This window comes from Lachancea lanzarotensis, scaffold LALA0S08, assembly GCF_000938715.1.
Source record: "Lachancea lanzarotensis genome assembly LALA0, scaffold LALA0S08, whole genome shotgun sequence".
NCBI lineage: Eukaryota > Fungi > Ascomycota > Saccharomycetes > Saccharomycetales > Saccharomycetaceae > Lachancea > Lachancea lanzarotensis.
Window position 1 is genome coordinate 433,827 of NW_019212886.1, and position 23,499 is coordinate 457,325.

General features: G+C 44.6%; 9 protein-coding genes, 1 non-coding gene and 1 pseudogene across 11 annotated transcripts; 5 read left to right on the forward strand and 6 right to left on the reverse strand.

Moving 5' to 3' along the window:
- Positions 1-17: 17 nt before the first annotated feature.
- Positions 18-1,385, reverse strand: LALA0_S08e04764g (LALA0S08e04764g1_1; the record flags this gene model as incomplete). Its single annotated transcript, XM_022771141.1, has 1 exon — positions 18-1,385. One exon carries the CDS (start codon positions 1,383-1,385, stop codon positions 18-20), a length of 1,368 nt encoding a protein of 455 aa, XP_022629751.1.
- Positions 1,386-3,985: 2,600 nt separating this feature from the next.
- On the forward strand, positions 3,986-7,231 carry CHS3 (LALA0S08e04786g1_1; the record flags this gene model as incomplete). Its single annotated transcript, XM_022771142.1, has 1 exon — positions 3,986-7,231. One exon carries the CDS (start codon positions 3,986-3,988, stop codon positions 7,229-7,231), a length of 3,246 nt encoding a protein of 1,081 aa, XP_022629752.1.
- A 182-nt stretch (positions 7,232-7,413) lies between these two features.
- Positions 7,414-7,968, reverse strand: POA1 (LALA0S08e04808g1_1; the record flags this gene model as incomplete). The annotated part of the gene is made up of 1 exon (XM_022771144.1): positions 7,414-7,968. The coding sequence occupies one exon, from the start codon at positions 7,966-7,968 to the stop codon at positions 7,414-7,416; it is 555 nt and encodes a 184-aa protein (XP_022629753.1).
- Positions 7,969-8,245: 277 nt separating this feature from the next.
- On the reverse strand, positions 8,246-12,736 carry SNQ2 (LALA0S08e04830g1_1; the record flags this gene model as incomplete). The annotated part of the gene is made up of 1 exon (XM_022771145.1): positions 8,246-12,736. The coding sequence occupies one exon, from the start codon at positions 12,734-12,736 to the stop codon at positions 8,246-8,248; it is 4,491 nt and encodes a 1,496-aa protein (XP_022629754.1).
- Positions 12,737-14,162: 1,426 nt separating this feature from the next.
- On the reverse strand, positions 14,163-15,749 carry GAL1 (LALA0S08e04852g1_1; the record flags this gene model as incomplete). The annotated part of the gene is made up of 1 exon (XM_022771146.1): positions 14,163-15,749. The coding sequence occupies one exon, from the start codon at positions 15,747-15,749 to the stop codon at positions 14,163-14,165; it is 1,587 nt and encodes a 528-aa protein (XP_022629755.1).
- A 694-nt stretch (positions 15,750-16,443) lies between these two features.
- LALA0_S08e04874g lies at positions 16,444-16,955 on the forward strand (annotated as a pseudogene). Its single transcript is given in 2 exon segments — positions 16,444-16,830; positions 16,830-16,955. Coding segments are annotated over 2 exon segments (513 nt in total).
- A 1,333-nt stretch (positions 16,956-18,288) lies between these two features.
- LALA0_S08e04896r lies at positions 18,289-18,380 on the forward strand. The gene is given in 2 exon segments: positions 18,289-18,326; positions 18,344-18,380. It is a non-coding gene; the product is annotated as a tRNA-Phe (tRNA).
- A 98-nt stretch (positions 18,381-18,478) lies between these two features.
- On the reverse strand, positions 18,479-20,035 carry LALA0_S08e04918g (LALA0S08e04918g1_1; the record flags this gene model as incomplete). Its single annotated transcript, XM_022771147.1, has 1 exon — positions 18,479-20,035. The coding sequence occupies one exon, from the start codon at positions 20,033-20,035 to the stop codon at positions 18,479-18,481; it is 1,557 nt and encodes a 518-aa protein (XP_022629756.1).
- A 175-nt stretch (positions 20,036-20,210) lies between these two features.
- Positions 20,211-21,575, forward strand: SAD1 (LALA0S08e04940g1_1; the record flags this gene model as incomplete). The annotated part of the gene is made up of 1 exon (XM_022771148.1): positions 20,211-21,575. One exon carries the CDS (start codon positions 20,211-20,213, stop codon positions 21,573-21,575), a length of 1,365 nt encoding a protein of 454 aa, XP_022629757.1.
- An 82-nt stretch (positions 21,576-21,657) lies between these two features.
- RPN11 (LALA0S08e04962g1_1) lies at positions 21,658-22,596 on the reverse strand (the record flags this gene model as incomplete). Its single annotated transcript, XM_022771149.1, has 1 exon — positions 21,658-22,596. One exon carries the CDS (start codon positions 22,594-22,596, stop codon positions 21,658-21,660), a length of 939 nt encoding a protein of 312 aa, XP_022629758.1.
- Positions 22,597-22,917: 321 nt separating this feature from the next.
- Positions 22,918-23,406, forward strand: YPI1 (LALA0S08e04984g1_1; the record flags this gene model as incomplete). The annotated part of the gene is made up of 1 exon (XM_022771150.1): positions 22,918-23,406. The coding sequence occupies one exon, from the start codon at positions 22,918-22,920 to the stop codon at positions 23,404-23,406; it is 489 nt and encodes a 162-aa protein (XP_022629759.1).
- Positions 23,407-23,499: the final 93 nt, after the last annotated feature.

A 23,499-nucleotide genomic window follows, 5' to 3' on the forward strand; every position in this document is an offset into this window, starting at 1 on the left:
TCTACTATATTCTTTAATCAATGTCCCCTCATGGCTCTGAAGTTGTCATAATTGACAATGGCATGCAGAAGAACCTTGAAGCCATTCTCAACTTCTTCAGGAGAAGAGTATTCGTGATAATTATGAGACAAACCATCTTTAGAAGGAATGAATATCATTGAAGTTGCAACGTGAGGGGCGGTTTGACAAGAATCATGTCCTGCGCCTGACCATATCTGACGGACCTCGCTTTCGGGAAATTGAGCGAGCGCAGATCTAGTTACGCACTCGATGCAAGTTTGATCAAACTTGACCGCTGGTGAAACCTGAAGGACTTCTGTACGGTAATCTAATGCTCCAGCAGTGTTATCCTTGACGATGCGATCAAACTCTCCGTGAGCTTCTGCAAGAATAGCTTCCAAGGTTTCATCTGAAGGATGTCTAAAGTCTAGAGTAAACGAAACTTCGCCAGGTATGATGTTCACAGAATAAGGCTTGGCGTCAATCACACCACATGTAAACAAGCCTTGATGTTTTTTAGCAATCTCAGAGGCAACGACAATCATCTTGGCTGATACAAGTAGAGCGTCTTTCCTACATCTCCAGGGCGTGGTGCCCGCATGTGCACCTTCGCCGCTCACTGTGATCTTTTCCCACTTATAGGCCTGGACTCCTGTGACAATACCTATTGATTTCTGCTCGTCTTCTAAAATTGGACCTTGCTCGATATGCAACTCAAAGTGGGCATCAATTTCGTTGTCCTTGTACGACGCGGGAACATCGCCGATGTATCCAATCTTGCTCAATGAGTCGAAAACAGACTCGGACTCCGTCTCGCCAATCGACATAAGTTCGTAAGCCTCTTTCAACGGCAAATCATGGGACCAGACACTGGACCCAGTACAGGACCTCGCAAAACGAGCGCCCTCCTCGTTAAACCAAACCACGACACAAACGTCATAGTGAGGAACATAATTGTTGTCTTTGAAAGTTCGTAAAACCTCCAAGCCTGCCAAAACGCCCAAAATTCCATCGTATTTGCCGGCTTCTGGCTGAGTATCTAGGTGAGAGCCTGTGGCCGTAGGCTTACCAGGGTTTTTACCTGGAAAAACAGCAAAAATATTGCCGATTTGATCGATTTTGATTTCGCAGCCGAGAGTTTTACACTCATTGAGAAACCAATTCCTCATGGCTCCGTCTTCCTTCGTTCCAGCCAGCCTGCGCATCCCAAATTCGTGTGGTTCATCTCCCCATCTTGCAACTCCGCCATAAGTGGTACCAGTTTCCAAGACAGTGGTGTTCAATCGCCCATTGACAATGGACAGCGGCGCTACTGCTGGGATGCTAAATGTTCCTGTGCTGGGCAAGTCAATGGTTGCAGTGCCGGAAGTACTATGAGAAGTCATGGCAGGATGAAAGACAAGTGTGGTAGCTAAAGCAGCTTAGCACCGTAAGCAAAAAAGCTGTGGTGATTGAATTCACTCGATGCTGCACTCATAGTAAGTGGTAGGTTCCATTATCGGCCGCTTGCTTTATATAATCCAAGACGGTTCGAAATGGTTCCTCGATTCATCACGGCTTTTGACTCGAAGTGATAAGATAAGATATTCATCTCTTATTGTTCACGAAATACTGTCACTCAACCTTCGTGCTTCGTTAATCGTCCACTAATCAGGAAGCTTGGGATGGTGGTGTAAACGTTCAAGTCCAACGCATCCGGCTACTCAGCCGGCCTCGTCTTAGTTCTTCACATGGATTACTTTGTTAGAACTATCGTAGGCGTTTATCTCTTCTCAAATAGGTTTATCATAGATATCGACGAAACAACAATGGTGACTGTGTCGCAGATGGGTCACTAACATTAACAATCGAGAATCAATGATGATGCAGGAGGGAACGGCGATCTTGGCTAGAAGCACCAAGAGCATCCTACGTGCTGCGATCTGGCCATCGATTCGATCACTTTTCACTAATCTGTCGCACAGCTTACTGTGGAACTTCACTATCCCGTGTCTTAACTAGCTATTGTCGTGATACCAAACCCTGATCGCGGGGTTTGAATGCCGAAAACTGTAAGTCATTTGATCGCGAAAGTGTCGGGCATGACCGAGTCAGCTCAGCTGGTGATGAGGCAGACGTGAACTAACAAACTTTTTGGAATAGCAGGACAACTCAAACCCCATTTCATTTTGTTTGAGACCAAATTTGAATGATTTGAGTGATCAATTACACTCAGGTATCGAGGTTTGGTTCTTCTCGGCTGTTGGCTTGAACAGTACATGTTAAGGGAGCTCATCTCTCGAGGAATTCTTTTTTCAAGTTGTGCAACAACTCTGACGAAGAAACAACCATATTGTTTATACTCGTGTTGAGACTCTGTCTCTGGAGTGTCGTTGCACGATAAACGTTCCATATCTTGGGTGATCTTGTCCATTGTTGTAAGGTCTAAACTATTGTTTATTGAGTTAGAGTTATCTCTCCGCGATCTATTTAGCATGAATGGAATGAGCTTGCAGGGTAGACAAAACGTCCCTTCCTATACAAGTTCTCTTCTAATGTTCCGTCGCTGACGAATATGAGAACTTTCAAGCATTCCGGGCGTGAATGGCGGAGTGGGCTAATATGGAGTCCATACGATCAATCGCAACTGGTATCACTGGGTTTAATCGACGTCGTTCCTGTTAGATCTGTAGTTGTTCTAGATTCTTTGACCATCTTGTTAATTCTGACGCTGTCATCAGTCACGTGTATGTGATCACTTTGCCATGGATCAGACGCTAGACAGACAGAAGTTCAGACAAAAAAAGCCTACGCTCTTTTATTCAAATCTGCTATCGTTACTGAGAAAAGTTCAGTCTGTTCAAGATTGTTCAAAAAGGCTGGTACTGAACTTCTATTCTTTTGGTTGAAACCTCTGTCTGTAGAGCGTCAAATTCATGTGGAAGTTATCGCATACACGTGCAGAAGTGACAGCGTCAGAATCGATGAACTGACAAGTTGATCCTCACTTTCCTGACTTCACAGCATCATGGCCTGATGAGCAACAGATCCGATTCTATGGCATTACTATCAATGGTCGGATTAACAATCTTACTATCTCAATAGAGGTGAGAAATTAAAGAGCGATTCCTGGAGATGCACCACTTGGTCAACCTACAAGACCCACTTATGTAGATAAGAGAGAACATGAAGAGATAGCCCCGTACCTCAATTAGTCAGTGCTTTGGATCGTTGATTGTGCAACGACACTCCAGAGCCAGAGTCTCAATAAAAGCATCAACGCCGTTAAATCCCTGAGCTTCGAACGGTTCCACGCGCCAGTAAACTCCTTATGTGCTTCCTCTCAATATTCTTCGGCGAGAACCTCTTTCCCAACATGCCAGTGCCGCTTTTTACGGCTCATACAGGCAAGCGTCAGCTGCCCAAGAGCCTTATAACGTGGCACTCGTTTCTTGCCACGCTTTCTTGCATAAAATCGTACTCTACCAAATGCGAAATCAAGCAGATCTGGCAATGACTTTGACAAGCTTTACTTTACACACCAAATATAACCACTTCAATCGCTCGATTCATACTGGTGCCGCTGATTCCGTTCAACTGCATGTCATAATCGATTTCATCACCCCGAATAAGCACCCTTCGATGTCAGTAAAACGTTCGTCATTGTCTTTCTTGTTTTTTTTCGGCACCCAGCCCGAAGCTCTGTCTCAAACTACACGATATCCATTCCACTTAATCCATTTCACCACTGTCATTGAGAACCTCACACCATTAGGAACCAACTTCAAGAAGCTCGTTGCAACGATTACTCCGAAATTCCACATCACTTCTGTCTAAGCTGACGTCTTCTGCTTCTAAGTTTATAAGGCTTCGATCTCAATATGTTCAAAAAATTCTTGAATGTAGAACGCACTGTTCAACTCATCACGCTCACATTCGCACTCTGAAATCTGGTCAATCGCCTGGAGGGTTTGTGACCTGAGTAGTAGTGGCATCTTAACAACCGATGACTGGTAACGATGATTATTATGCGTTTGACAACGAATCATTGTTGCGATCCAGGAACAGCGTTAATGATGGCGGATTGCAGCGAGGCGACTCATTGGTGAGAAGAGAGCGGAATGATTTCACAGATCCAGAAAACCCTCATCACTTCTATGCGCAGAAGACGCAGGAACAACGTGCAAAGGGTCAGGTTCAAGTCCAGGAGTCTATTCCGCTCGAGGACATGAATCGCGGTAAGAAAAATACTGCATCATCGAAAACACAAAAGTCGCCATCTCTCTCATTTTGGCAAATCTACTGCTACATTATAACTTTTTGGGCACCAGCACCACTGCTATCGTTGTTTGGGATGCCAAAGAAAGAGCGTCAGTTTGCTTGGAGAGAAAAAATTGCCCTTCTATCGGTCATCCTGTATGCGGGCACTCTGGTTGCATATCTGACGTTTGGTTTCACGAGAACTGTCTGCAGCAGCCAGACCCTACGTTTGCGCAACAATGAAGTCTCGACAAGCTATTTGATTATCAACGGGCAGTCTTACGCTTTAGATTCGTCATCGCATCCTGCGGCTGCAGGCATCGAGGGCGGAACCACTGTTCTGTATCCCCCGATTAATGCAGGAAGCATGGACGCAACCTTTCTGTTCCAGAACGTCAATGGGAACTGTAAAGGACTGATCACTCCAAAAGAAAATTGTAGCATTCCATATGACGACGATCAAAATTTGGCTTGGTATTTTCCTTGTAAACTGATTGCACAGGACGGTTCAACAGAGCCAAACTTCACCGTGAGTGAATATTATGATGGTTGGGCGTGCCACACTTCTCAAGATGCTCGCGATGCTTACTACTCCCTCCATGCCGCTGCAGATGTCTATTTTACTTGGGAAGATATCAAGAATTCAACTCGCAATCTTGTGGTGTACAATGGGCATGTCCTAGATCTAAATATGCTGGATTGGTTACAAACTGACGATCTGGATTATCCTCCACTTTTCGACCGGCTGAAAGATTCCAAATTGCAAGGCTATGATATTTCGCTGGTTTTATCGGACTCTTTTGAAAAAAAAGCAGCGAGGTGCTTGTCAGAGGTAATCAAGGTTGGCGAAATCGATACATCCACTATTGGTTGTCTTGCCTCTCAAGTCGTTCTATACATTTCCCTCGTTTTCATTCTGGCAGTTGTCTTCGTGAAGTTTTTCATATCGTGCTATTTTCGGTGGTTTGTGGCAAGAAAGCAAGGCGCTTATACCGTGAGCAATAAGAGCATGAAACAACATGCCAATGACATCGAGGATTGGTCTGAGAATATCAATGCAAGAGGCCCAATTAAAAGGGTTGACCACAACATGAGGCCGCATGGCCAACGCAGAACCTCGGCGTTTGACCTCATTAAGCGCAACTCCATGATGCTTCTCAATGATGACACCACCTCTAAGGATCGGGATAAGTTTCGTGGGATGACAACCATGACCACTCAATCCTATTTGAAAACGAATGTTCAAACTGAGGGACACAACGGTGCGGATTTCCAGTCTCCGTTCACTAACGACTTGATTTCGCCATCAAATACTTTAGAAACCTTGGATTCATCCATTATCCATCCAGACGTTGTAGCACAACCCCCGGCTGATTATATGCCCAATGGATATCCTTTGGTGCATACGATATGTTTTGTGACTTGCTATTCCGAGGATGAGAGTGCCATACGCACCACGTTAGACTCTCTGGCCACAACAGACTATCCTAACTCCCATAAGTTACTAATGGTCGTTTGTGATGGTATTATTAGTGGTTCTGGAAACGCTTTGTCGACGCCTGATATAGCGCTGGGAATGGTTGAAGATTTTGTTGTGCCGCCAGAAGAAGTTGAACCTCATTCATACGTGGCCGTGGCATCTGGTTCGAAGAGGCATAATATGGCCAAAGTTTACGCTGGATTTTACAAGTATGACGATTCCACGATTGAGCCGGACCTTCAGCAAAAAGTTCCTATTGTTGTCATTGTGAAGTGCGGCACTCCAGACGAGCAAGCTTCGGTCAAACCTGGAAACAGAGGTAAGCGTGATTCTCAAATAATTTTGATGTCATTCCTGCAAAGACTGACTTTCGAAGAGCGTATGACAGTGTTTGAGTATCAACTGCTAAAGAACATATGGCAGATAACTGGACTAATGTCGGAATTTTACGAACTAGTTCTCATGGTTGACGCTGACACCAAAGTCTTCCCCGATTCTTTAACGCATATGGCTGCAGAAATGGTGAAAGACCCCGAAATCATGGGCCTTTGCGGTGAAACCAAAATCGCTAATAAAACAGACTCCTGGGTATCGTGGATTCAGGTGTTTGAGTACTACATTTCCCATCATCAGGCCAAGGCTTTCGAATCTGTGTTCGGAAGCGTTACTTGTCTTCCAGGCTGTTTCTCGATCTATCGAATCAAATCTCCAAAGGGTCCTGATGGTTACTGGGTACCTCTCTTATCCAATCCTGACATTGTGGAAAGATATTCTGACAATGATACTGGCAGTCTGCATAAAAAAAATCTGTTGTTATTGGGTGAGGATAGATATTTGTCTTCTTTGATGTTGAGAACATTTCCCAAGCGTAAACAGGTGTTCTTATCGAAGGCTGCATGTAAAACGATTGTTCCCAACCAGCTGAAGGTTCTGCTGTCGCAGAGAAGACGGTGGATCAACTCGACTGTACACAACTTGATGGAACTTGTGTTGATCCAGGATCTTTGTGGCAGTTTCTGTTTTTCCATGCAATTCGTTATTGGTATGGAACTCATTGGAACTTTGGTCCTACCACTTGCCATCTGCTTCACCATTTACGTCGTCATTTTTGCCATTGTATCTCACCCCACGCCAATTATTACATTGGTCCTGCTCGCTGTTATCCTGGGTCTTCCAGGTCTCCTCATTGTCGTGACTGCTAGTAGATGGTCTTATTTGGGTTGGATGTTAATCTACATCGTTGCATTACCAATTTGGAATTTTCTATTACCTGTCTACGCATACTGGAAGTTCGATGATTTTAGTTGGGGTGATACGAGAACGATTGCCGGGGGAAATAAAGCTTTGCATGACGAAGAGGTGGGAGAATTTGATCACTCCATGATCAGAATGAGAACTTGGAGGGAATTCGAGAGGGAAGAGCGCCTGAAAGGAAAAGGTCAGGGACAGCACTCGAGACTCGGGTCTATCTTGAACCTCAACTATATGGCTGATGGTTCCAATTCGGACTGAGACGAGTCTCGCGTGCTTCAAGATAATAAAGGGCAACATAAAACCACTTTCGGCGTTGATGAAACTTAGGCCGCAGCCTTCATGAGGGAGGAGATGTAAAATTACCTCGTAAAACCACAACCTGCATATCATCTATTTAAAGGAGTATTGTAAGGTCGAGCAACGAACACGACCTTTAAATTTCATAGTACATATACCGCGAATGAAAGCGATTTCTGCAACTTCAACAAGGCCTCTGTTTTCGGCCATGGCACGCCAAATATGCCGCTATTGATTTGTGGCATCTCGAGATGATATTCGGCCAGCTGGTATCGCAAATTGCCCTTGACATTTTCCATATACTGAGACAGGAAGACATCGATGTCATTGGTTGATCTTTTGACCGGTTGCTGAAGCAGAATTCTCATATCTTCTAGAGACAATTCAGTGTTGTGCAGAATATCGCTCCCCGACCCTTGGTTTGATCCCCCAAACGTTGCTGTGAAGAGGCAACCTATCAACAATGTCGAGTCAGAGTAACTAGGTATCAGAACGAATTTTCCCAAAAGTTGAGAGCCGAATCTCTCACAGATTTCATTGTAGTCCTTTTCAGCTTTGGGATACTTCACACCGAGCTGGTATGCTATGCCACCGCCCCACGAGCCATTGCAATTGCAGGAGTGAATTAAAATTCGTGGATAGGATATAGCTTGTGAAAGACAGTTACCTTTCAGGTACCTCACGTTGGTTGCGCTCATGAAGTTAACGATTGGTTCATGCAAAGTGTCTTGCTTCTCAATTCAATCGTGCCGATTTTTGGTTATATAAGGTTTTCCATTCCCAACGGGTATCATGATCGTTTAAATGCGTCACCTTACCTTAGGCATTATAGATGACATGAAAACAAGCTAAGCTTACCTGACCATCAACCTCAGACTTGGGAAAGATTGTAGATGATGTATACTTTCTCTTTCGAGCATAAAATGTTCATTAATCGACAGTTCGATGGGGTATATAGTGAACTTAATAAAGACCTTACTCTTTCTTGAGCTTACCCATGATAGCTTTACCTATCTTGGTTTCTTTCAAAGAGAAGTTACTGACGTGGAAAATGTAGTATAGAGCAACCATGGCGAAAATATTGAAGCCAATGTACACCCAGTAGAATCCAAAGTTTCTCCAGATGTTACTGTAGCTGGCACTAATTTGCTTCAAATATTCGTCGCCTACTTTGAATACGCAGTAGCCACAGTTTTCGGTAGCATCAGGATTGTAAATGTAGCCCGCAGATTGAGACAAAAAGTCCTTCATGTACTCCCCGCAAGTTTGTCCAGCAGGTGGATTGAGGAAAGACATCTCTCTCTTTCTGCAAACCACTGGTTTGTTGTGGAGAACAACACCAACTGCATTCTGCACAAAATAGGTGTATGGAGATACCTTCCACATGAATGTCCAGAATCCTGGCATCAAGCTGGCAGGCTGCACAACACCACAGAAGGAAAGTAGGAAAGACAGAGACAAACTCAACATAACACCAGCTGAGGCCAAGTTTGGAGCAGCATACAGCAACATCAGGCCCAAACCAACGAAGTACAGCTGGAACATAATGCAATAGGTCAAGAAGAAGACGCCTGCATAGCGTGCCTCATAGTGAACTCTGAGAGGGAAGTAAAAACCAACGAAGAAAATGGTGGAGAATATGAGCTGATATGGTAGTTCACACAAGTACTGCGTGAGGACGAGAAACATCCAGTGGAAGGTATTTGACTTGGATTCTCTTACCTCATAGAGTTCTCTTGAAGCTATAGCACGAGCCTGAATTTGATTCATGGCAGGTGCGGAAATAATCAAGGCCAGGAAGGCCGCAAACATGGTGTTTTGCAGTCCGGTATAACTGGTACCGACATTATAGAACGTGAAACCGATGAAGAGACCAGCGGATAGATGCAACATCATTTTTGACATCAAATAGTTCACGTCTCTCCAAAAGATAGTTGAAGTTCTGGCGTAAACGACTTTAAATTGATAGAAGTATGGTGCAGCGTACTTGGAAGATGGTCCTGTATCCTCAGAAGCCTCTTTGTTAGCCGATTCGCGCAGTAGTTTATCAACTTCTTCCTTCGCTTGGTTAAATTGGCGAGAGTTCTTCCAAATCTCATACCAATCTTCCTTCACCGATGCAGTGGCACCGGCTCCAATGGCCTCCAAAATGTACTCTGCAGGATTCTCCGATCTTGTACATTCTCTGGCGCCATTCTCTTCGAAGTAACCGATGAGATCCCTTGAATTCTCACCGATTGGGCCAAAGTAAACGGTCTGTCCACCCTTCTTTAGTAGTAGCAATCTATCAAACTGCTCGAACAAGGTTGCCGAAGGCTGATGGATCGTGCATAAAATAGACTGGCCGGCCTCTGCAAGCCTTCTAAGAATCTGAATAATAGCCCAGGCCGACTGCGAGTCTAAACCAGAGGTTGGTTCATCCAAAAACAGCAACAAATCGGGTTTCGCGGCTAATTCTACACCAATGGATACCTTTTTTCTTTGTTCGACGTTTAGTCCAAAACCGGAATCCCCTACGAGCGCATCAGCGTATTCACCCATGTCCAAAATCTCCATAATTTTCTCGACATAATCCAGTTTTTCGGCATCTGGAACGGAAGCAGGTCTGCGTAGTCTCGCAGCAAAACGCAATGATTCTCTGACTGTCATTTCCGAGACATGAACATCTTGCTGCTGGACGTAACCTGTGCGTCTTTCGAAACTTACATCGATTGGATTTCCGTTAACTAGCATATCACCAGTTATGACGCCAACGTTTCTCTGAGCCAAAGTATTCAATAAGGTTGTCTTTCCGGCACCAGATTCTCCCATCAAAGCAGTGAGAGTACCTGGTACACAGTATCCAGTCACATTGTCTAACAGCTTACGGGTGCTACCTTTGTATGGAATCGTGTAGCAAACATCCTTCCACACAAATACACCATCACTTTTCAAATCCTTGAACACATTGCTTGCCATGCTCGAAGTATCCTCGCTACCATTATCAATGTTCTTCTTCGCCTCAGCCATGGTTAAGGACGCTTCATCGTTCTCTTCATCCGAAGGAGTTCCCAGTCTCTTGGCACCTTTCTTGAAAACGAGTGTATCACCACCACCAGATGATGGTGGCCTTAGTTCCGTGACCAGACATTTCAGTAAAAGGTATACGACCAAGAAAGCGAAGACGTATCCGAGATTCTTCCAAGTATTGCTATAATTGTAGGCAAATTGACCGCTCAAGTAATTGTCTCCGAGAACATAGGGTTCGCCTGGACGTGACCCGACGAAGGCACAGACTTTGTTATTGACCGAGACCCCACTGTATGAAGGGCCCGCTGGAATGATATTGCTCGAGCAATCCATTTTTCTGGCGTGAAACTCGGAGTTCAGCATACTTTCGAAAGTGTATCTAATGGGTGTCGAGTACGAAATCCATCTAAACCAAGGGTGCATTGCGCGCGTTTGAATCATATAGTTAGAGTAAAGCACCAAAGCCATCAAAACCGTACCTGCGACGGAATTCGCTTGCGAAACGCTGCTGCTAAATGCGGTGATCAAATCGAAAAGAGCGTTGATAGACTCAGCACAAATGATTAAGAAGAGGAAAGAGGTGAAAAATCTCCCCGCGCTTCTAGTCATACCCGAAAGAAAGAAAATAAGGAGGTAGAAGGCGGTTGTACTGATAAAGCGGAAAGGAAACTCAGAGACAGAGCTGGCAAATGCCTCTGCAGCGGGATGGTATAAAGAATAGGTTCTGTGTTTCTCCATGATTGGACGACTCTCAAGACTGATTTTGGCTAGACCCATCAAAGAAGTGTACAAAATGGCGAAATAAAACACACCGCCTCTCGAGAATGAACCCGATACACCTGATGGAATATTGTAATACAATGAACCTGTAACAAGTCCTTGAATAACTGATGCAATAATGTTGGTTACCGTGAAGGCCTTGTCACCGTAGATCCTTTCAAATCCACGCCTTGTACATAGCTTGATTTGCTCCATGAATGAAACAGTGTAGGCAGATCTAGAACGAGTCAACTTGGATTTTTCTTGAGCCAGAGACTGGTCGTAGAGATGCTTTGTATTTTCAACTTTTGTCTCTTGCTTGTAGATCCGAATGTCCTCCTTCATTTGCTGATACTCCTTTGACTGAATCCAACACTTTTCGAAATCTTCTGCGCTCTTTGGAATTGATTTTTCGAAATCGGGGACATATTCATGCAGGCCCTTAGTATCAGTCAAAGCAGTTAAAAATTCAGGTGTCGATTGTCTAGCTGGACAAACGTATCCCAATTTCCTGAAGTAATCTTTAGCTTGCTCCACTTCTCCATAGTAAATTTGTCTGCCATCATACAGGATAGTCACTTTGTCAAAGCATTCATAAATGTTTTCACTGGCTTGATAGATGGTGACCAGGGCCACTGATTTTTGCAAATTGGTCATCAACCGTATGGCTTGTGCGAATTCTAGCGCTGTAGAGGCATCCAAACCACGCGTGGCATTGTCCCAACAGTAAATGGAACCACGAGCAGCTAGAGCTTCGGCGATAGAAACACGTTTCCGTTCACCTCCAGAAACACCTCTCACGAAATCGTTACCAACCTTGGTATTGTAGGTATGTCTTAAACCAAAAATCGTTCCATATAGCTCGCGCATGGCGGCAACGTATTGAGATCTGGTAGCACCGTTGACACGCACGTTGGGCGTTGTGCAGGCAAGTGCAAAGTCCAAGGTCTGCTGGACTGTCAAGTGAGGAAAATGTACGTCCACTTCACCATTGTACACAACATCAGCCTTGTACTTGCGCATCATCTCTTTTTGTGGAATCCCGTCATAAGAAATCGAACCTTCGACCTTCTTGAATTTAGACGTTTCGCCTGAAATGGTTTTAAGGAACGAGGAACAGCCTGCACCGGGTCTTCCGAGCACCAGCACCATTTCACCTGGTTTGGCCAGCACGTTGGCGTTAGTAACAATGGCCCGAGTCTTTGTATTTTTCGCAGCACGAATACCCCGGAAAATGGTACGAGGCAAAAGCAGAATGTCTTCAAATGTGGGTGCTTCTGCCGCAGAACAATCCTCGCCGATAACGATAAAGTCCTCTGCGATTACACCGGCTTTCCGCAGATGGATGCCCTGATCTTGACTGTCACGCACAAACGATCCTATGATCTCCTTGGCATCAAAGTTGTCCGGGTCAATTTCGAGAGGACCGTCACGTACACGGTGTTGTGAAAGTGTGCGGGCCAGAGTTTCGACACGGGAGAGCACTTCTGGGTCCATCTCATCGCCCTCATAGCCATTGTTCGACCGGCGCATCATCAGTCTGGTCACGTGCGCCCTCGAGGATTGGCCATCTCCTTCTGGGGCATCTTGAAAGGGCTCATTTCCGGGTCCCAGACTTTGGCCTTGTTCTGAACCGTAGTAAGCCTGCTCTTCTAGAGACTTACTGGTAGAACCTCCTGGCGAGTCCGATAATGTCATCTTTCCAGTCCCTCCTTCCTTGGTTCAGAGTGCTTTTTGAAAAAGGTGGGTCAATTTGGAGCGGAAAAAATACAGGTGTCCAAATACAACGCAATAAAAGAAATACGCTAGTTTATAGTGCCTGCAGTTAATCCGTGTTCCAATGTCTGTTATAATAACCTGTTCAGACCGTGCATAATGAAGCGATTGTGAATTTGGAGCCTGTTCTCTTCTTATATAGCATAGTCTGTTTATTCTTCATTTGAGATGACCTCGTAAATAGAACTTCCGGATTCAAGACGATCTGCAAGTTGCTTCTATGCTTACGGTACACGTACATACGGCTTTTACCGGAATTAAACGCATGTTAAAATTAGGCTTCCGAATGCCGTTTATTTTTCACGATCCATCACGTGAATACGGGTTCCTCTCTTAACAAGAGCAATGGACCGACATTAAGACAACCGACAAAGGGCTTTTGACACAGGGTTCTCCAGCATTTCGGAGCTTTACTGGAATTACTGAGTAGAATTAATAAGCGATATCAGTAATGTTTTACAATGCGCTCTGGATTTTTAGGTCAACATTAGGAACCCGAAAGCCTAATGCTTAGACATTACATCGAGAATTGACGGAGAGACGCTGAGAAATAACGACATTTTGTCTATCCGGCACCCGCCGGTCTCACAGAGATACCCATTTGGAAAGCGGGAACGAGGCTATGCTGAGCAGTCGTAACCTGTAAATTCTTGTCTTGAACTTAGCACCCAACTCCTAACCAGCGTGATGATGGGTATTCGAGCCAGGAGCATAGGTGAAAAATCGTCATCTCCGAAGGGATAATATCGGAGCTTATCTTAATCACATCTATCGTCTCACACCCAAATTTATCGCTCTTTGATTCTGTATACTTACTTTCCTCTCGGCTTAAGTGTTTTTTTACTTAATTGGAGTTCACACCGTTCGATTTGCAACATTGCGTCAAAAACATTAAAAAGTGGTCGATGATTTAACAACAACCTCCTAACGTGAATCTTGTTGGACCTTCACATGCTCCAAATACTTGCCAGATAAGATAAAATCATATAGACGCCTAAAACTAGCTCGTGCGTTTTCCACGTAAAGACCTCAATATTACAACCTCTGTAATTTTCCAGTAGCTGCCCGGCACTCTCTGCTTGAATAGCAGTTTCTTTCAAATTGTCTCTCTTTTTGAACGTCAGACAAGAGCTAGCACAAAAATTAAGACACTTTTCAGACAGACTATCTGGCACTCGTTGATCGCATCCTTGTTTGGCTAAAGCAGTAATCCGAGCCAAAAACCGCTTGGAACTCGTGAGAAACAAACCTTTTCTGGCCGCGAACGGAGCAATAGTGAAGAAGATGCAGTGTTTCCGTCAACATTTCTTCCGGCTATTTTTCGTTTAAGACCTAGGTATCAAGACCCTCACCCCAGACCATCAACAATGCAGCTCCCAAGCGCCGGCCTGGACACCAGTATAACATCATCAAACGTCTGGCCGTTCATGTCGCGTTTAGCATAGTATTGTTCGACCAGGGCCTGCGTCACTTCGTTAACTTTGGAACGGGGAACAAGGTGCACCGTACATCCACCCCAACCGGCTCCCGTTAGCCTCGATCCGTAAGCACCATTGGCTCTGGCGATTTTGCATATCTCATCGGTCTCCGGACAAGAGCACTCGTATAACTCGTCGCATGATTTTTGAGACGCGTTCATAAGTTGGCCGAAGGAATCAAAGAATTCTGCATCTGCCGCAAATGATTTTCGAAGCATCAACTTAAGTGCTTCCAAAACCCTCAAAGCCTCTGAATAAACGTGCTTGGTTCTTTGATAAAGTTTCAAAACTTGAAAGCGAACTGGGAAGTCTGTGAGGTAGTCTCGTGCAAACTCTTGCATCGAAGTGCCCACCGCTTCGGATGCCTGCTGGACCGTATAACCGCTGCTGTACCCCGACATCGTGTCTTCTACTAATTGCAGCATTTTGGTAAGCCTTGAGATACCCTCCTCAATATCGCCGCTCCATGCTTCGGTAGCACCGTGGTAGCGGGCGTGATAAGCATCCATGAACTCGCGCAAAGTACCCTTCTCTAGATTCCCTACCCGCTCCAGAACAACGCCGTATTTGGTCGCCAAGACGTTGGCAGCAACCGTGACTTCTACGACCCTCAGATTGTAGTTTGTTGGCGCTGTTTCTACCTTATTAGATAGCACCATAGTATTGGCAATAATGAATTGAACTTCGGCGTTTTTCAGCTTGGGAAACATAAAGGGAGTTGCCTTGAGCTCAGGCTTGAACTCTACATACAAAGCGTGATCTATTTCACCGCAAACCGATGCTGCCTGGTCCATACCGCCATTGTTAACCCCAACATAATGTTCTGCTTTGGCTGTGATCTGCGTTAGTTCCTGCTTTGGTACTTCGAACTTGGGCCCCGCGTTCGCACGGATAACGGCCAACGCAACGGCACATATAAATGCTGCCGATGATGAAAGGCCACCTCCTGTGAAAACCTTACCATTGACAAAAACTTCAATTCCTGATAATGTTCTTCCAGGGGTAAACTCATCCGCAAATCGCATTTTTAAGTATTGCTGGGCAACAAGAAGACCGCACTTGAAGTAGTTCGACCAATCCGATACCGAGGGATCGATTGAAATGTCAGAACCGTCTAAAGGCAGGTCAAAGCGCCGTTGCGCAAATCGAGGATCCGAATTTATTAGTGTCACAGAGGGGATTTCTGTGTTTGGTAGCACACGTACCGCACATGCCACAGCGTTGTCAATCGCCATTGGCAGGACAGAGAAGTCCACGTAATCTATGTGATCACCAATGAGATTCACTCTGCCAGGGGACCTAGTTACGAAGTCTGGGCCATGGCCATAGGCAGTCTTGAATTCCCCAATGACGTCGTTTACCTGCTTTTGCAGCTTTACAGGTAGTACTTCGGCACCATGGAAGCTTGGTACTGACATAGCGAGTTGATGTTTCGTTAGCTCGTTGGACAGAATCATCGTGAGAGAAACTAACGTCTTCGATACGTAGGCTTAACGATAGCTTGATTTTTATACTCAAGCTGTTTGCCTTCTTAGATTTTACTGTAACCTTGTAATCCCAGTCAGTTTTCTCCTGTAGGCGTTTGGCTAAGGTTTTCTCCGTTGTATCGGAGCGGTGCAATCCGAAGCGTGTTCCTATGGTTCGGGGTCGATTTTCCAAACCAAAAAAGGATGCTGTAGTCCGCTGGAATAAAATTTTTCGGATCTTAGTAGTCCAAGAAGACTTTACCAGCCTCTGTACTCCCGCGTGAAGTCTTCCGGCTGATGTGTCCAGCCAGTTCTGTCGTCAATGGTACATTCTATTTTCACCTCACTACTTCTTTTTTCCCCACAAACAATCTCAAAATTGGTATCTATTTTGCGGACCACAGTACTCCGAAGTCAGAAATCGAGCACGGCCTGCTCGGACCATAGAGGTCCAGTCGCCCAAACTGCGAGGATATGGGTAGAAATAAAACTTGTGAATGACTACTGGGAGCAGTGCTGTTGTGTGCTATGGGTCAAAATCGCCAATATTGATGGTTGCCACAGTAAGTTATGTATATGTTGACTGTTGTTGACGAAAACGGATCAAAGAATAGGTTACAGGTGCGGCCATATCAGAAGCGTTTCCGCCAAGCATCTCACTTACTTAGTCTGGCAGTACTTATAAGTGATACATTACACATTCAGAAAGCAGAAAAATTACGCCCACTTGCCAGACGATATTAAAGCAGAAACCGCTGTCGACAACGGCCAGATCTACTTTCATCAAATTGACGTTGGATTCATCACTTCCCGGTGGAGTCTCAGGTTTTTTGCAAAACTACGTCCTAGTTATTGGCGTTACTGGCTATATTGGATCCCACACCCCGATACATGTCTTGTCATAGAGTTCAGTGTCAACATCGACTCTCACTTCAACGAATCACATGATGTGCTCGTTACACAGCATACGGAGTCTAACTTGAAGCTGACGATTTCGACAATCGAACGGACCTTCAAGTTTATGACAACTGCTCGAGCGCGTAAAGGCATTGCAGGGAAAGATACACGTTTTTTTGCGAGCTTGGAAGGTACATCAATGCTCTAAATGTACATTCGCTGGCATGGGCCACAGTGCGTTTGAACAAGAGCGAGCCACATGAACCATATCCAACCTGCAGATTTGAGACCGTTCTCTAGAATAAGATGTGTAATCATCAATATGGATTCTTATTTAGCAATCGACCCTGTGTTTATTCATCTTTATAAGAAGGAGCGCCTCAATCGGCAGCCTCGAGCCTCGCGCTCCAGTTTTTGAGCATATGATTTTTGTAACGTTGATGCCCTGCAGTTGGCTTCAAGTTCGGCAAGGAGAAGTCCGTTGAATGCAGCACCGCTCCTTTACGCATGTATCGTTACCCCAAGACGGACTGGTGAACTCCGTCGCGTGGATTTGCTGGCGTATGTAGAGGTTCATAGCCGGAGCACTGTGATCCGGAAATTAAAAATTGGCAGGGAGCCTTTATGAAGGCTTTTCCCGAACCCCGCATAGAAGTGGTCCGAACGAAATGAACTTGAATTAGCTGGGGACGTATTTAGCCAAATTTGTAGAGACTTCCCCGGGCTTGATTTCGCTGAAAACTCTCACAGCCGCCACAACTTGCTAACAGAATTATGAGATTTGGCTATGACCGCATAGAGTTAAAAGGGCTTGGCTGAATGAGAAAGGGAATGACGCGAGCCTTGAACTGGAAACATGACTCAGGGTGCTGCTTCGACCTCGGTAACCTCGGGGCTTTCGGTGACCCCAACCCTTAATATGCCTCAATGTTCATATTTCCAAATTATTTTGTGGCAGTGAGGGCATAGCAGCCCCACTCAATCATATAACGTGAATGCTCGGCTTTTGGAGGTTGTTCAGGTCATGGATCAATGTTTCGTAATGTGCTTTTAGCTCAGAGCATAATTTGACAATGCCTCTAATGAGACGTGAAGCAATCGAGGACAGAGTAAAAGCTTGGAAGGATCATTTCTGAAAAATGAACGCACTCTCAAGATGCACTCGTTCTTATAAGCCCTGCAAGTACGCTCTAATTTTCGACAATAAGAATGCGGCCGTGAACTGTTCAAATTTTCATAAACATGGTCAGGCTTGGTTCCCAAGGGCGACATCAAACCAGATCCATAAGAGTTCGCATCCGTCGAGAAGTATCACCACCAGTACTCAAGCCATTTGATGGGTGACTGCATGCTCACGGAACCTAAAGAGCCAGGAAGAACAGTACTGGGATTCGATTCATTTGTGGGGGCTGTACCATACTGGGCAGCATGGCCGCTTAAAACTCTCGTACTCAGTACAACGCATATCGCCAACTCAATGATTTCGATTACACTCAAAAAAGATCGAAACTATAGGCCCTCTGCCGCCTTCAACTCAAACGAGAAACGGCTGAGCGCGCATGCGGTTGATAACATTATCATCTGACTACCAAAATGTCAAACACGAATTAACTTTTTTCACGTGTAATGAAAAGCGGATTTAGCTCAGTTGGGAGAGCGCCAGACTGAAGAAAACTTCGGTCATTTGAAATCTGGAGGTCCTGTGTTCGATCCACAGAATTCGCATAATTTTTAGCTAACTCTAACGACGACTAGAGGCATGCAATTGACTCAAAGACTATACAAACCTTTTTCCTTGCGAAGGAAATATCATTTTTAGTTAATTACGATAATACATGAAAGTGCGATCTCCCTTTAGACAAACCATCAGTCACAATGGCCTCGATCTCATTGGGATCACTGGTCACTTTTGTCAAATTTTCGTGGCCGTCCTTCGTCACTAAAATATCATCTTCAATACGAACACCGCCCACATAGAGGTACTTGTCCATAATTTGGCGGTTCACCACTTCCACTCGCTCCGGATGCTTGTCAAGATATTCGTTGATCAAGAAGGGGTTGAAGTAGATGCCAGGCTCATTGGTTACGACCATACCCACTTCAAGTCGCCGCCGCAACCTCAGATATTTGAGTAAAGGATCAGAATCATTGTAATCAGGATAACCGCCGACGTCATGAGTGTCCATTCCTAGTAAGTGTCCCAGGCCATGCGGAAAGAAGCACAGAGATGCCTTTCTTGCCATGATCTCTTCCTGTGAAAACTTTTTGTTAAAAATTCCTAGCTGCAAAAAGTGCTTGATCAAAACGCGATGGGCTTTCAAATGCAAAGCTTCCCAAGATGCACCGGGCTTTATATCAACCATCACTTGGGCTTGCATATCCAAGACAGCTTCGTAAATCGCACGATGCTCCCTGGTGAACTTCCCATTGATAGGAAAACAGCGAGTGACGTCAGCGGTGTAGTTTTTCCATTCGGCACCTGCATCGATAAGAACTGAATGCTTTTTATCCATGGACTCGTCGTTCTTAACATAGTGCAACGTACTGCAGCTAGGGCCTGAACAGCAAATGGGGTCATAACCTTGATTTTTTGAACCTTGGCGCAAGGCATGATATGTAAACTCCGCATGCATATGACCCTCGTTGTTCTCAATTGGAAGCGCAGACATCACAGCCAAATGGCAATTATCTGTGATCTCTGCTGCGCGGCGTAGAAGTTGGACTTCGTACCAGTCTTTGGTTACTCTAGCCTCATCCAAGGCGTAGAATAGATCTTGATCAGCCGGGATAAAGTGAACATTAGGGAATGAAGTTGGCGGAAAATTGTCCAAATCTGTAGTATAGATATCATGAAGAGCTCTTTTCTCTAGCTCTGTAGAAATATCTTTCGCGTACAATACATTTTCTACGTCATACTCTTTGAGAGCTGTTTCGATGCTCGTTGGAAGTCCACTCCACATCACATCATCTTCATCGACGTCGGGAAGAAAAAGAGTAAGACCGTCCGTTCCAAAGTCAAAAAGCACATAGCAGCCGGCAATGTTGGTTCCCGTGAGATAGTAAAAATATCTATTCTGTCTGAAAGGCTTAGTCTGGTCACAGTATTTAATGGCCTCCAATTGCTCACCGGCAATGAGAAGCGTCGTCTTCTCAGGATCACTGTTCGACTTCCTTTTGAGAAATAAGTCTTTAATTTTCAAGGCGTGTTGCTTAGCAGGATACTTTTTCCCCTCAAGGCTTGACAAAATGCAGCTATCGGATTTAGCTCTTAGCTCGGCGATTTTAACTACTGATGATCTTGGCACCCTTTGCAAACGTTTGAAACCACTGAACATCACAACTGCCGTTGACAAAATCAGGCCTACCAAAGGAAAAAACATTTTTATAGCGGAAATACTCACTGTACTGACTTGTGCGCTTTGAAGTGCAATTTGTTTGAATTGGGCTTCTGCCTTCAGTCGTGCCCCTTCAATGCTGGAGTTTTGATAAGTTTTCGACAAAAACTAAAACTATGAATGATATATACAAACCATAACCACTATCGAAACCAGTGCGATGGGTTTAAGAAGGAAACTATCAGATATTGAAACAATAGATAGTGCGAAGAGACCAAAGATTTCCACGAAGTCAATTGCAAGCTACCTGAGTTCAATAGATGTCAAAAGATTGGATTTCGACAAAGAAAAGATTTGCTCAGTAACTCTTTCTCCCTTGAACGTATACTGCTGTCTGGTATGTGGTAAATACCTGCAAGGTCGAGGCGAAAGTAGTGTTGCCTTTCTTCATTCTATTCAAGAGGACCACCATGTCTTTGCAAATCTACAAAACACACGAATTTACCTTTTGCCTGAAAACGATGAACTAGCTAATGCGCCAATCTTGCAACGCATACGATTCGCGATATCCCCATTGTACAGTAAAGAAGACTTAGACAGCTATCCTAAAAATTGCTTCGATGTTCTGAATAATTCATATTTGAATGGCTTTGTGGGGTTAATTGAGCCAAAAAACACCTCCTCTTTCACCACTATATTGCAACTCCTCGGCCACATTTCACCATTGAGAGACTATGTAGCCCTAGAAGCTAGTGATAAAATTTCCGACGAAATCGTGAAACGTTTTTCGATAGTAGTCAAAAAACTATGGTCGCCGCACTTGTTCCGTGCACACGTTTCGCCTCATGAGTTTTTAAACCAAGTTTTCAGTGCCTACAAGTCACCGAATCCGGACCCCAAAGCTTTTCTATTTTGGATGCTCAATCATCTAAATTCTTCCGATCCAGTACTGAGAAAGGTTCTCACGAAAAATCTGCGAGGTGAGCTCATTAGGAAGACAACAATTATACGAGAGGAAAGCGTGGAGAACACAGGGCGAAACTTGAAATTTGTGCGAGATGAAGCTAGCACATCAGTTCAAAAAATAAAATTTTTGTGCCTTACTTTGAATCTGCCGCCGATGCCATTATTTGCGGACGGATTCGACACTAATAGCATACCGCAGGTCAATATCGAGAGCTTACTGGAAAGATTCATGGGAGCAGAAGAAATTCACACCAAAGAGGGGATACAATCGTATTCTTTTGTCAAAATACCTCGATTTCTTCTTTTGCATGTTGACAGGTTCAAGCGGCATGACGATTTACCGGTTAAAAACAGAAACCAAACTCTTGTCAAATTTCCGAACACACTTGAGCTTAAAGGAACCCAGTTTAAGTTGATTGCCAATGTGCTACACAATGCTGTCAGAGGAAAGTACGTCGAAAACGAAGAGGTCGATGATGAGAGCGAGTGGGGAACTCAAATCTTGGATTCGAATAGCCAGGAATGGTACGAAATACGAGGAAAAACAGTCATTCCTAGACAAAAAGAATTGCTCTTCTTGGGTGAAAGCTATTTGCAAGTTTGGGAAGCGCTTGAATGAAATCCAGACGACATGTATAAGCCTGCGTAAGTCATTTTAATCAGTAATCTAAATGCTACATAATGCTTTAGTTGGTTTGTAACTACCTTATAGCTACGGAGTTCACACCCGCTGTAAGTACCGATACTATGTTTTCTTCCAAAACCGACTCTGCTGTTTCAGACAAATGCTTTTTGGGGTCCTGCTTACCAACGTAACGAGTCTTCAGCTCATCTTCCGTCAGCTCTTTCTCCTCTTCTATCCTCTTCGAGTACAGTTCGGCAATCTTCAGCATGTTCTGTGTGGCTTGCAAATTGTGCTGTTCCTTCTCCTGGTAGTCATGCATTTTCAAACCTGATTGCCATTGCTCCTTATGCAAATTCAGTAGCATGTTTGTTTCTGCACTCGTCTTGTGATAGTCAATGTTTAAGGAGTAGTAGTGTCTATTCAGGCCATGAATGAGAGCCTGGATATTGGGCTTGTTCAAAAGCCCAGCGTTCGAAGTTGTTTGTCTCGGTTCTTGGTTTCTCATTATCATGTTTGTATCGATCAGTCTAAAGGCGTCAACAACCACTTTACCTTTCACAGACTGAATGGGATCGACCACAACAGCCACAGCTCGACTATTCAACTGTTCGAAAGATTTTTGCGTGTTAACATCGACAGACGATAACCAACATCCAAATCCAGGATGTGAGTGGTACCAGCCAACGACCATCTGATCTCTACCGGTCTGTTTTAGCATATCCATCATCTTAGCTTGGAAAACGTCATCCACCGCCTCCACCGAAACTCCAGTTCCCGATTGCGGCATTGCAAAGACATCCACCACATTAACAGTGTAATCGTCCACAAACTCTCCCAACATCAGGCCCATAACCTCCATTGGAACTCCCAAACGGCCGTGTTTCAACATTTTCAGTAGCGCAAGCGATGAGATATATACCGTTTCCTTGGTGTCGTCCATAGGGGTTTCTGCCGCCGCTGCTCCACCCATTATACCGGCTCTCTGGTTCATCATAAGTCTTTGAAGTCTCTCCATATTGTATCACTGATCTTGATCTTTGTTAACTACCGATTGAACGTCAATGGTAACAGAACTCGACCCAATTGTGAAGATCGTGTGTTTGCCACCGTCACCATTCATCTTGTAGATGTCTTAATTCAATTTACTTTGAAAACTAATCGACTCCAGTTACTGTCATTATACACGTAGTAATTCTCAGCTGCCGCGCCATTGCCAGATTATTCATAGGAAACACTTGAAGGGTTCAAATACTAAATCGAAAACTGAGGTCTTTTGAGGGATCAATACCTTGACGAAAAGTTGAGGTGGAGTTCTAGCTGACAGTGCACAGCTAGCATGACTCAAAGTAGGGTGACCGAGACCCGTGGGGGCAGCTCAGTTGCTATTTCAGAGCCCGTTCCAGTTTTGCAGCTTCGTGGTGCAACCAGTAACCATCCGACAAAAGATCTCGATGAAGGTCAGCGCAGTAAAGTCCACTGGAAAGAAGACGTTGTGGATAATGAGCACATGAATAAGAAAAAGTCTAAAGTCTGTTGCATATTCCATCCTCAGCAAAACTTCGAAGACATAGACGCAAAGGAATGCGACCATCATCATTCTCACGACGAAGCGTCATCTTCATCCTCATCTTCATCCTCCGAATCAGATGCTGAGAACTCTAGGGGGATGGATTTTGAGAGCAGAAGGAAGGCCAGGAAGGAAAGACGTCACCGCAAGCTTCAGCAGAAGCGGTCTTCGAGTCCAAACGCATACGAAGTTCAGCCAGACTACAGCAAGTATCGAGATAAATCTACTAACACCAATGTCGATCGGGCCGAAAGTTAGTTCAAGTGAGATAAGGGGTATCTCATTTCATTATCTAATAAAAGTATTTTTGGGCCCTGGGCAAACTATTGTCATTCAACTGTTGTCCACTAC